Genomic DNA, 13231 nt, shown 5'->3' on the forward strand with positions numbered 1-13231 from the left:
AGGCAAATATTCTAGATCTTTCTACTTGACTCGTCATGGGGTTCGAGAACTAAAGGCGACAAGATGAGATCCGAAATCTCGTCTTCTATAGTTACCTTTTCAGGTCCGAAAAGGTGAGAAGGCTAGTTATGAAATCTCGCCTTCTCAAATCAGAGAAGATGAAAGCAGACGAGAATATATCACATTATCCGTTGAATATATCGGCTGGATATATTGATGACAAGGACAATTCAGTGTTGTAGCTAAACTGTTCGTGCTGGAAGATGAAGCAAGGAGCAACATACTGGTAACTCCTTGGATGAAGACAGCCAGCAAAGATGTCAGAACACACAACCCTCCAGATGCAAAAATATGCTACTACTCAAACTATAGATAGGCATATCTTTCAGGGTATTGTAATCGCTCGGCATTTGACTATGTCTGGGCCGTTTGCTACAAGGAATTCAGACTTGAAACGTATAGCGATGATAGAAAGTTGGGAGCAGAATATTTTTCGGAAGCACATTTAACTAAGGCCTACGGCTCGAGGACGACTTGAAACTCGCCTCATAAAGCGACTTGGTCTGGTTGAGGACAGAAGCTTTTTTTTTTTTTCAACAAGTTCCTTTCTTCCTATAAAATCAAGGCCCCCGTTGAGATTAAAAATATCGCCTTTTCACCTTCTGGTCCGAGACTAGACATGGGTAGGCGAATTTCTCCAATGGCCTCTTTGATATTACGCCCACACGAATGTCAACAATTCGCTCTCTTCTCGCTCGATGTAAAAAAAGTCCGCATTTCTTTTCATACTGCATGATACAATATGTATACATGTACTTCCAAATATGCAACCCATTCAGCCCAATGTCGGCCCGTGCACACTGGGGAGGGTCCGAACTGGGTCAGTGATGAATAGTTTTCGGGTAGTAATTATTTTCCAAAACTGTCATGTGAATGGTCTATACCGCAAGAAATTTCGTGAAACATTGTTGCCTCATTCAGACTTCATTCTTTTTCTTTTCTTTTTTTTTTTGTGGTCATAATGAGCCAGTAAAACATTCGCTTTTTGATGCACTGTACCGATGTGTGTTGGTGCGTTTTTGTTGAACATAAACGTGGGAGGAGGAATTCGACCGTGAATTTCAACGCTTATAGCTGCAGGCCTCCGCTGTATAGTATGCCGAAGATGGTGCTGAAATGGCCATGACGAGTCAAAGCTCCCCTCCAAGAAATCTCGAGGAAGAAAATGGTGGTAAGTCGAGCATTACGGGAGAGCGACGACGAACTCGAGATGGCGGATGGGCTTGGGTCGTCGTCCTGGGATCCATGCTGGTCTTCGTACTTCGGCAAGGAGTGTCGAAATGCCCGGGCGTCTTCTTGCCCATACTCTGCGCGGAGTTCGGGACCGGGGAGGCCGAGGTGGGAGCGGTGAGCTCGCTATTCACGACAGCTGGAGATTTCACAGGTAACATTCAATCGATGACGGAGAAGTATGATACTAATGGACAATGATGATTGTTCAACATTATAGGTGCAATTCACCGTTACCACTTTCGTTTTGATAATCGTCATAATCATTCTTTCTTGAATCACATTTAAAAGGATGATTTATACTAGTAGTTTTGGTTGATATGGAGCTTCAGGTTTCCAACTTTTTTGAGAGATAATGAGAAACCTCTCACGAAATATAAAAGAGCACACAATTTTAAGAGGAATTCAAATATCATTCGATAAAAATTGGTTTTGAGATGACTGAGATATCCAAAAATAAAGCGGTACCACTAAAAGGTGGTGCCCACCTGTTATTAGGACTCCTATGTTTTACTTTGTTTTTGGATTTCTCAGTCATTTCAAACCGATTTTCATTAAATAAACTTTAAATTCCTCTTAGGTATCGTGTGCTCTTTAACATTAAAATAAGTGATTTCTCGTTATCCTGTGATGCAAAAGTAAAAATCTGAATCCTCTATCTCAACGAAAACTATACCATCCCTTCAAGCTAATCCTTTGAAGACCGAGTTATGAAGAATATGTTTTTAACTGCCTCTGTAAGCTGAACAATGATTTTCAGAGTCCGGAAATGCTGATGACATTCTGATGATTTTAGGCTTACAAGTATATATTTTACGAATGCTAGACTTTGAATTTGATTGATAAAGACAATTCCAAATGTAACGTAACCGGTTATGTCATGTGTTTTATCACCGTCATGTTTTCATGGAAACCATCATTCCTCATAAAGTCTGCTCGAAGAAGCTAAAATTTTCGGCCTCATGTTCCAGAAGGCATATCAAAACCATGCATCTCATCACGTGTGCCACTTGAGTGAGGTGCTGAAAACAAAAACAAAACGTTTTTTTTTTTTTTAAAGTAAGATTCACATGCACTTTAAAGTTGACTTGAATGAAGAGAGTAAAAGGAAATAAACAAATTAAAATACTTTACATGAAATATGTGCCCATAAAAGTTACAGAATATTAAAGTTTTCAATGATTTCAGTGGTATACTAGTGTTTATAATCGTAACTCCATGCAGTATGAAAATTAACTGAGGTTACGGTGTGATCAACTCACGTCATCAAACTGACAACTCCATGACAAGTTATGGCAACCATTGTGAAGGGAAAACGGGATTTAACTATAAGTTTAGGCACACCCATTAAGAACATTTTATCCATGAATATGTCAAAGTATGTTCTGAAGCAACAGCGACTGATATTGGACATTAACTGTGCGCCTTTTTACATATACCTCATAGGAGAAAAATAGAAAAATCAATCTTACAACGTGAAGAAACGGGCCTTCAAAAGTAATAACTAACTAAAGTTATTTCAAAAACTTTGTATTTTAGATTAAAAGGAGTTATTCTGTCAAAAACGCGAGAAACCCTAAAGTCAGCAAAGTAAACCGGGTTTTTTTTTTTGGTATTGTTTTTGTTTTGTTTTGTTTTGTTGTTGTTGTTTTTTGTTTGTTTATTTGTTTGTTTGTTTGTGTCTTTTTTTAGACACTTACTGGAAATTTTGCCCCGGCGATTTCTTCTTTGCTTTTTTTTTTTTCATGTGGATTTTACGATGCAGGAAATAAAAATAACTAGATTGAATTGAGTCGGAGTGCACGTATACGATGCACAGCGGAAACAGCCTTTTGTAAAACTGAAGTGACATAAGCCAGCTTTTATAATCGAGCCTACTTCCCAACCGCCCACAGACAAATGAGAACTGGAACTATAACATTTAGTCTGAAAATTTTTGCACCGTCAAATACATTAACCGTATTTTCGGTTGTCTTGCCTTAGTTGCAAATATAAGTTGGTTGAAATAAAGTCTTTCTGACTTGCGCGTTGTCGCGAATTTATGTATTTGGATATGCATCGTTTGATTATTCAATTATTTTATTCAAAGCGTTTTCTATATAAACATCTATCTTTAAATTCAGATAGATGTCAACTATTTTAATCATTAGTACTCTTGCTACTCTGTTCTGAACGTGTTGTCGTTCTGGGATTGATATGTATACAAGACCAAATTTATGAACAGTAGTCCAACTGGGGTAATATAGAACTTCATGTATGTTGTAGAACCATCAAGGTATAAACGGCAGCTCTGATTGCTTTCTTTAAACATCTATATTTCTTTGTGTTATGCTAGTTACTTCGTAGCAACTTCAGTCGATTCCAAGTCTATCACAATACCACGGCATTTCCTTGAATAAGATCTTTTCAGGAAAGTTATGAATAGTTCGAAAATAAACTACTGTATAAGTCTGATTTTAGCACGAATAGTTACAAACGCGGTACTTGATTTTTCTCCGCTGAATGGCATGATGATTTCTTTTCGACCAAGTCAAAACACTTTGAAGAAGGATATTCAGTTTTTGTTCATTGCTTTTTTTTTTCAGGTAAAGGTCATGTCATCGACCTTCATGTCAATTAATGAATTCCCTCACTAGTACAATCATGTATGCCTAAATTATTGACATAAATTGATTACAATATAAGGCCTATGGTCCCATAGGTACACACATTTTTTATTATTGAAGACTGTGATTTACTGTCGGCAAAGTTAATTTACTATTTCCTATATCAACATGGTCAAGATGATAAATATCATCTGATATTATCGCAAGCGATATTTCTTAACTAGGATGAGAGTACACTGCTATTCATTCGACATGCTGTATTAAATGATTTACCCATAAACGCAACCCTGAAAGTGCTTAGCAAACTTTGCAGACCACTGATACAATAACTTCATTAATAAGATCTTGTCGCCATTGAATGGTTTAATCTGAAACCAGAATGATCACAATCTTATACGTCTTTTTCTTTTCCTTTCAAAGACGCTAAAAAAATGTTATGAGATAAACATGTAATCTTAATGCTCATGGGTAGAAGTGAAATCAAACTTGCAACGTGAAATTTTTAGTGTTCTAATAAGTTATCAATCTCTAAAAATAACACAGGTCGCTAGTTTCAATAAAAATCTGGGGTGATTTTTATGTGTGTGCATGTGTATGCGTGTCATCGACCACATAGCTCGGTATAGGTCCCGTTGATATGCTCTATTACATTAAAAATATTGTTTACCATTGGGAGCAGTGATTTACAAAATATTCGAGTTATCACATTTGATGTACATTATGACAGTGTAGGTCAATATTGTATCATAAAACATCATACCATAGAAAAATTACGCATTAAAACCTGAAATGCAAGGAGATATCACTATTTTCTTCAATAAACCAAAGCTGCAGACTGTTTATTATTACCTGAATTACCTGAATTACCTAATTATTACCTAATAATTATAAAAACAATCTTATTGTAACTATTGTTTAAATTTTGTATACTATACTTAACATTGATTACTGATTAACTTGATTGTAACCTGATTGTTTCATCTGCAAATGATAGATAATGTCTTTAATTGAATTGAATTACTGAAACTGCACCGGTCTTACACTCGAGACACAGTGAACAGTTCCAGCACGTTTATATTCATATTTCACTTGACATCTATACGAAACAAAAAATAGATACAGACAAGCCAGATAAAAGATATGATATAAAGTGTATCATGGCTAAAAAGTGTGTCAGCATATACCTTAAAAGACAATTCTCAGTAACGTACTGTCAAATATGAAGGAACCGCAAAAGCAAAGCTTGTAACCGCGGGTTTCATGAAAAAATTCCAATGTGAATTCGTTTTGCAGTGGAGATAAGACACCAAGTATATTTATTACAAAACTAAATGGCATATGAAAGCTAAAATAACAAGGTAAAAAGGGCAAAAGAAGTAAAAGAAAATAGAAAGAAAAAGGGGAAAAAACAAAGGAAGGAGAATTGGAACTGAGTGAAAACTAGCATATACTGTAAAGACACAAGATATAAGAGCATTTCTTATTATCTACAATCAAGTTCATAACGAATTCAAAGTATGAGTACTATAGTGTAATAACAATATTGTACGCAAGCATGAACGCTGAAACCTGAGGAAAAGCAAATATTAACATAGGGTAAGACATAACATACAAGAGCCACGCGTTTGCTGAAGATACTTGCTAGGAGCAGACACAACATGATTCTTGTAATTTCTCGAGCATTACAATTCTGACGCAAATTGCATAATCCATGAAATGCAACGACCCTACAAACTATACAAAAGCAAATTGCATTCTCTCAGAATATGATGACTGTTATGGTAGAAGTCGGTAGTGAAGCACAGATGCGTGCTCAGCACCTTTGGTGTTTCAGTTGGACTTTAGCCCTACAGAAGAAGTAGACTGAGATTATCTTTTGATTCATTCCAAGTCCGACCCCACGCACCAACAATGAATACAAACTATATACGGCCAGCCAACAAAGCATAATGGAAAAAAAGGAGAAAAGAAAGAGATCTTTGGTTTCAGAATGATAATAATGCATCAGGAAACCCACCCATTTTAGGGGCTTTTCTCTTTCAGTCGGTTCACCAGCAATCATACTTTTATGCGGGAATATCCGCATAATTATTGTTACTCCTATGAATTCAAGGTCTTGCTATATAGTGATGGCGCTGTAGTACGACAATATACAGGGGCGGATCCAGAATTCCGTAAAGGGGGAGGGGGGAGTGCGCCTTTACAAAATTGAAGGGGGGGGGGGTGCACGCATCCCCTCCATTCTTTCTTTAAATGGGGTGCGCCCGGTGCGCTACCCCTCCCCCCCCCCCCCGATCCGCCATTGATATAATAATAGTCTATTGATAATAATAATAATAATAATAATAATAATAATAATAATAATAACAATAACAATAATGTGTGTGTGTGTGTGTGTGTGTGTGTGCGCGTGCGAGAGTGGCGTTCGTATACTTTGCCTGTTTAGCCGTCGGCTGATTCAACTTTTCGTATATTGAATTCCATAATAATGTGTATGGCTCGCAGAGAAGTCTGAAGATTGAGGAGATTGACATGACGATGATGATGATAATGCCAAGAGCTAAGTTATACAGAGCCAGACCAACAAGTTAAAGGGACATCACTTTTATATTTCTTGGATCTCTGACTCTAGACAAAACACCGCAGATAATATGAGAAGAAAGTAATATGAAAGATCTATATCCATCTTTTTTTTTTTCAACCATCGTCCTATATAAAATATATTCAGCTTCTTCAGTGGTTCAGCTTCCGGGAGACGTGTACATCTCTCCTGTCCTACACACACATTCATTTTGTATAATTATTATAATTTTTTTAAAGCATACAACTAAGTGTGTTCGTTCATCAATTCAATTCAAACTTTTACGAAGGTGAATGCAGACTATTCATGGTTAAGAGACACATTCAAAATATCTCACTATTCATTCTTTAATCAGATATCAATCAGATTTATACAGAATATTTGCATTCTTCAATTTCATGCAAACTTTTACAGAACGTTTTATAGCATAGAGATAAATACAAGGTTCGAGACACTGTAAGATGTCTATATATATTATGTTCATTCTTTGATTAGACACAAACAAAATATCTTCATTTTCTAATTAGATACACACTGTTTCAAAGCTTTCGAAACCATACTACATGCAACGTATCTATATGGTTACATATTCATTTAGAATATTGTGTTCATTCTTCAAATAGTTTCTAATTTTTCAAAACATTTTCAAATTGTACAGAGCAAAAACATTTAAATGAATCAGATAATAATCAAAGAGGCACTGTAGGCAAACACACACACACACACACACACACACACACACAACATAATCCAATAATTTAACCAAAGATTGACAAAGATGAGTTTCAAACTAGCCTTGAATAGTCAAAATAGAATAAGTTGTAGTTGTTCATTTTCCATCTGTGAAGATGGCTGGATAGCCCATATTCAGCTACACTAAGCTGGTCTTCCATGGGGTCCAGTTGGATGTGGGGTGGGACCACTTCACCGGGTTAGACACCCTGCTCTTTGCGATGAATGAATGAAGCGGGATCTTTTACGTGCATGAGCTGTGACTCTCTCATACACTGGTTCTCCATTTTATGTCCTATCCGAGGGACAGAGTGTTTTGCCTTTTGCTAGAGGGGACGGTATGTTAACACACAACATTGCTCAGTCCAGACTCGGGTTCGAACCCGGGCCGCGTGATCGTGAGGCAGACGCGCTACCGACTGAGCCAACTCACCGTAAATAAGTGCAAAGTGGACAAAAACGTTTGGAAAAAATGATCAGCGTATAGTTTATTGTTTTATGCAAATGTCTTGTATATAATTATGAATAGATATCCAGAATTTTTTTCTCAAAATAGTAGAGAGCATTAGAGCATGAAGATGACTGATTTGGAAAACTGCAAATGCCAGGAAAACGACTGTTTCAGACCATAACCTGTTGATGTTTCAATTAAACTTCAATCGAATTACACATGGGGATATATACTAACGGATTGAGGGACTATATCAAAACGTCTAATGCCTCCGGTACCCTTCGGAGTACATAAAAAAGTAAAGACAGAAATATATTCCAACTATACGGAATACTTTAAACGAGCTAAGATAAATACAATATTTACGTATGTATATATGCGTATATGATATTATATATATATATATATATATATATATATATATATATACACACACACACACACATTTGATTTGATTTGATTTGATTTATTGGTTTCTGTATCATCATTGTACATGCACATTCATGTACAAACATAAATATAAGTTGTTCACAGAATATTTTTTTCTTCATTGCCTTCGCACAATGTACAGCAAAACGTACAACAAACATACAACAATGAATAATACAATAATTCCGTGAGTTTTCATATTACAACTACTGTTGTTAATCTATACTTTCTTGGACTCCGAGCAGAAACCAATTGCTGTTATATATATATATATATATATATATATATATATAAACAAAGAGAGGGAAAACCGACCAGAAAGACATGATAAATAGTGAAAACTTTGAGCAAAGAAAATGGGTTTTCATCGGGATTCGAACCCGAAACCTCCGGATTACCAGACCGGTGCTCTACCGACTGAACTATTGAAAGCCCTAGTTCGGTGTTCGTCCCAAACCCTTAATTCTCTTTGCTCGTGTGGTCAGAAGCTATAGTATGTGTATGTGTGCCACACACACACACATTAACCTGACATAAACCCAAAAGGAGGTAAATCAACTTTGGAATAAATGCGAGGGATCACCGAAGCGATGCAGCTTTTTATTTTTTGTAATGTATATTGAAACAAAGAGAGGGAAAACTGACCAGAAACAAACAATAAATAGTGAAAACTTTGAGCAAAGAAAATGGGTTTAATATAATATGGAATGGTTGCTCTGTCTTTCCAGGCCTGGTAACGGGAGGACTCTGTCGCCTGATTGGCTATCGGACCGTAGCCGTAATCGGAGGGATAATGGGAGCTAGCGGGATCATAGCTTTATTCGGAGTGTCTACCCTGGCCGAAACGGGAATTTGCCTCGTCGTATCCGGTAAACCTTTCTTTGCGACTTTTCGCAAATTAGCTGCCACGCAGAAATACGCAGGAACATTACGTAACATCATCAAAATAATATGATGATCGATATGATGGTTGCATTTGCCTTTTGATAGTTATCTACATTATACACAAACGCAGATATGCTATGCTGTTTATTTCCTATAATTGATTGATTTGATTTGATTTGATTTTTGAATTTCCTTTTCTTTGAAAGACAAAGTCAATTGAACGAACTAATTGAGCACAGCATAATTTGAATCTGACAGTTAAAACAAATAAATGATTAATTCAAATATCCAACATTTTTTTTCTAACACAATGCAAAATGAAAACAAACAGGCATTATTCTATGCATGATATTTATGCAAATATATATATTAGATCCCGTGTATCTGTCGTTCAAAGACAAATTAAGCAACTCTTGATGTAACAGATATACAGGAGACCATCAACATAAGCAAACGCTGACGAGGACAATGGTTTCAGAAATGGAAATGAAAGGAGTACCGTCTGCAGTATACAATATATGATCTCTATTTTGTCACTTACGCAGTCTAATGATTCAGATTACGTGATGAATTACATGCAATGCCAGATGAAATATTTCAATAATTAAAACAGAGTCCAGATATCATGGCAACCCAATAAATATTAGTTAGTGGCTAAAACTAAGTTCTTTGAACTTTATTTCTGGTTCTTTTTTCAGAAACAACTCATCCCTTCAGATTTACATCAGCTTACAAAGCAGTGGCAAAGTGCAACAGACAGCGTTGATAATAATAATAATAATAATGATAATAATAATAATAATGATAATAACAATAATAATCATAATAATGGAGTCTTTTAATGTGTGTCTGATTGTCAGACAGTGACACTCGTGGCGCAGAAAGGTAAGACCTTCTTTAATATTGCTTCATTTTGAAAGAGTCACGATTGAAAGAAAGCATATTATAGTTACTTGAACAAAAAGGTTTTGAGTTCTTTTTATAATAATTATGCACCCGATTGACTCTCTCCTGTATGTGATGAATCAAATGAAGGACCAAAAACATTTCTGAATTCATTTCAAACTGTATCTTCCTTGACAACACAGGTGTAGGCTTCGGAATGACCTACGTGTCTTCGTTGGTCATCATTCCCCAGTATTTCGATAAGTACTACGGCATCGCCAACGGTATCACATACAGCGGATCGGGTTTAGGCATAGTGATAATCCCGCCGCTCTATCAGATTTTCGTCGATATCTACGGCTGGCGGGGAGCTTTCCTGCTACTTGGAAGTCTTTGCCTACATTCGATCGTCTGCGCCATGCTCTTTAAGCCTGTCAAGAAAGAGAGCGAGGAAAACGAGGAGAAAAACCCGAGAACATGGAGGAGGCGGAGAAACGGAAAAAACGGGCCAGCGGCAAGTTCAAGTGAAGGAGAATATCTCCTTCAAGAGGACGACCAAGGAAGTGCTACTACGCCTGGTTCTAGTGGAAGAATTTCAAGCATGATGACAACAATTTTCTCCTTCTTGGGACTATCCATTTTCTTGGATCTGTCTACAGTTCTCATCCTACTGGCTCAGTTCGCCGGACGGTTCGTATTTATTGGCTGGCTCATCTTCTTAATCCCACACGTGATTGAGAAAGGTTTCGAACCCCTCGATGCCACTTTTGTTGCTTCGGCAGGTGGCATATCCCTTGTGGTCTTTCAGCTCGCTCATGGACTTTTCATCGACAAGAAATGGTTGACGGCTAACCAAGTATTACTGATAATGTCGACAATAATGGCCACTGCGCTCCTTCTGGATCCGGTATGCACCACGTACGGAACGCTCATGGCTGGCTCAGTTATGGTAGGTGCCGGGGCCGGTGCCTTCTTTCCAGCGAGTGTGACCACTCTACACAGCACTGTTGGACCCGAGAGATTCCCCAACGCAGTGGGCTGGGGCTACGTGTTTAATGGTCTCGGCAGAACGGTATCGGCCTATGCAACAGGTAAAATACATGTAGATAATTTTTATTAAAGGGAAATATCATCTGAATTATTAGAATCACTCTGAAGGCCATTAAAGTTCAGCTTAGCTCCATGAAATAATTGATGTGCTAAGTAATGTTGTAACATCTAAAAGACTTTTTTTTCTCATTCGAGGGTGATTGTCAAAAAAACAAAAACAAACCCAGAGTCAGAAATCAAAGGGGGATTAACCTAAAATATACTAGTACATGTAGATTCAATGAATAGAGAAATAATAGTGGAGCACTGGTGAAGTCAGAAAAAAAAATCGGAGAGTCCTTTCAAAGTTATGAATGTTAAAGTTTTGGTTAATTTGATATTAACTGGATCACTGGAAAAGAAAACTACAACAAATCTTTATTATAGCATTTTCTAACTCGCAATCTAACAAAAGGTTATGTAAACACAGATATGTTTTGTCAACTATTTTCTATATTTTTCTCATTTTAGGACGCCTTTTCGAGGTAAATGGAAACTACAACTCCTCGTTTCTAATGCTTGGGGGCGTACAGCTTCTTGTGGTATTGTTGATGACATCCAATCTTTTGTACATCAGCTGTCGAAGCCGTAGAGGGCAGCAGGAACGCTCGTAAACAGACTCCTTCATGGAAACTATAACATCCCGTGGGTCGGGTTGATATTTCTCGTCCAGAGCAGGGAGGTGAACCTCCCTGTCCAGAGCGAATGTGCATTGTCCACTTCCAAGTTTGATGTGACATGCACCGCTGTTCTGAGTAACCTAATGAGACCGTAATAATTTGAGTGTAAGGAATAGTTGGTACTGGACTTAGGTGGTCTTTCAATCTTACACATGCATACACAGCTGCCACGATTTGTATTGGTAAAAGTGCTTGCTGCGAATTTGTCTGTAAGTACCGTAAAAAAGAGAGCATTTACCACAGACTATAGCGGTATGGTGACAGAGAGAAGTTACAAAACTACAGTTATTTGCCAATTTAACAAAATAAAAAAGTGAATGCTTAATCGACTTGCTTGATTGCGCGGCATAAACCTGAAGTTTGACAGATTTGTCGATTTGCTTTGTCGTGCATAATTTTTTTTTTTTTTAATGACTTGACGAGATAAATCATCATTATTTGCGAACGCTATTGCCCTATCATCTCCTCACATTAAGTTGATCATTACGTGTTCTGGAAACAGATATAGAAAGAAACAGAATCACACTTGAATCACATAATTATCTTTAATTTTCAAAGGTATAATTTACCATATGCAGATGAAACAAAAACTCAGCATTAGTGCTTTGAAATTGTTCTAAAATGTGAGTTCAGGATAGAAACAACCACTGTAAAAAATTGAATCGGTAAAATCGATGTGTTGTTGAATATGCAAAATGTGAACAATAGTTAATATGATAAAAATGTTTCAAGAATAAGCCGTCTACAGTTACCGTTTATTGAGAAAAATACAGTTATCTCCTTAGGGCCTATATTTAAGGCTATATAGGATGTTTTGTGGTACAACAGACCTACACGTATCATGAAATTTTTAAAAATCACTGTTCCCAAAGGTAAACAATACCTTTAAAAACATTGTAAAGTGTATTTCCATTGCCCAATATACTAGTATACGTTCTGGTTATGCATGGCGTATATAGGCCTATATAGCGTCAATTCGTGTCTGAGTGTGTACAATAATTAAAGGTTTCAGAGGTCTTCGTTCATTAATATTGGTGGAGAGTGATTTTGCAATTTTGAAAGTGATTGTAGTATGTGTGCATATGTTAGAATAAACAAACAGACAATACTGAAAACATGAAACAGTTTCGTTAAACATGAAATAGTTTCGCATCTAGTATTGCGGCGTTATTCCGAACGTTCCTTACCCTATAGTCTCGTTAATCCAACACAATCTGAGGATGATTAAATAATCTGTTGATAATCACTGTTGCTGTCGAATATTTGTGTTATATTGATATATCATGTGAAAGCTGAGAATCTGCTGTTTTCAGAAAAGTATAGGTTTCTACATGTCTAATTTATATGTGATTCAAAGTTCCTTAAGATATCATGTACTCATGTAAGCGTTACGTATATTGCTTTGTATTACTTTATATGGAAATGAAATCATTTGAATTAAATTGAATTATATTTAACATCAGACTTTTCCGTAAAATACCAGTAAAACGGGAAAGCGCCCTCTTTGCACGACGGGACTGAATTTAGGTTTTTTTTTTTCATGTAATTTGCACAAAATCTACAAAAGTAGGGGACATATCAAGTTTGCTCATGGATTACCCTT

General features: G+C 36.7%; 1 protein-coding gene and 1 non-coding gene across 2 annotated transcripts; one reads left to right on the top strand and one right to left on the bottom strand.

Moving 5' to 3' along the window:
- Positions 1-1176: 1176 nt before the first annotated feature.
- LOC139716677 (monocarboxylate transporter 13-like) lies at positions 1177-11562 on the top strand. The gene is made up of 4 exons (XM_071628207.1): positions 1177-1444; positions 8818-8958; positions 10063-10950; positions 11420-11562. Exons 1-4 carry the CDS (start codon positions 1177-1179, stop codon positions 11560-11562), a joined length of 1440 nt encoding a protein of 479 aa, XP_071484308.1.
- Positions 8449-8522, bottom strand: Trnat-ggu (transfer RNA threonine (anticodon GGU)). Its single transcript has one exon. It is a non-coding gene; the product is annotated as a tRNA-Thr (tRNA).
- Positions 11563-13231: the final 1669 nt, after the last annotated feature.

Source organism: Diadema antillarum, unplaced genomic scaffold (genome assembly GCF_040938485.1).
Source record: "Diadema antillarum isolate AM-2024a unplaced genomic scaffold, OU_Dant_1.0 scf00000069, whole genome shotgun sequence".
NCBI classification, from domain to species: domain Eukaryota; kingdom Metazoa; phylum Echinodermata; class Echinoidea; order Diadematoida; family Diadematidae; genus Diadema; species Diadema antillarum.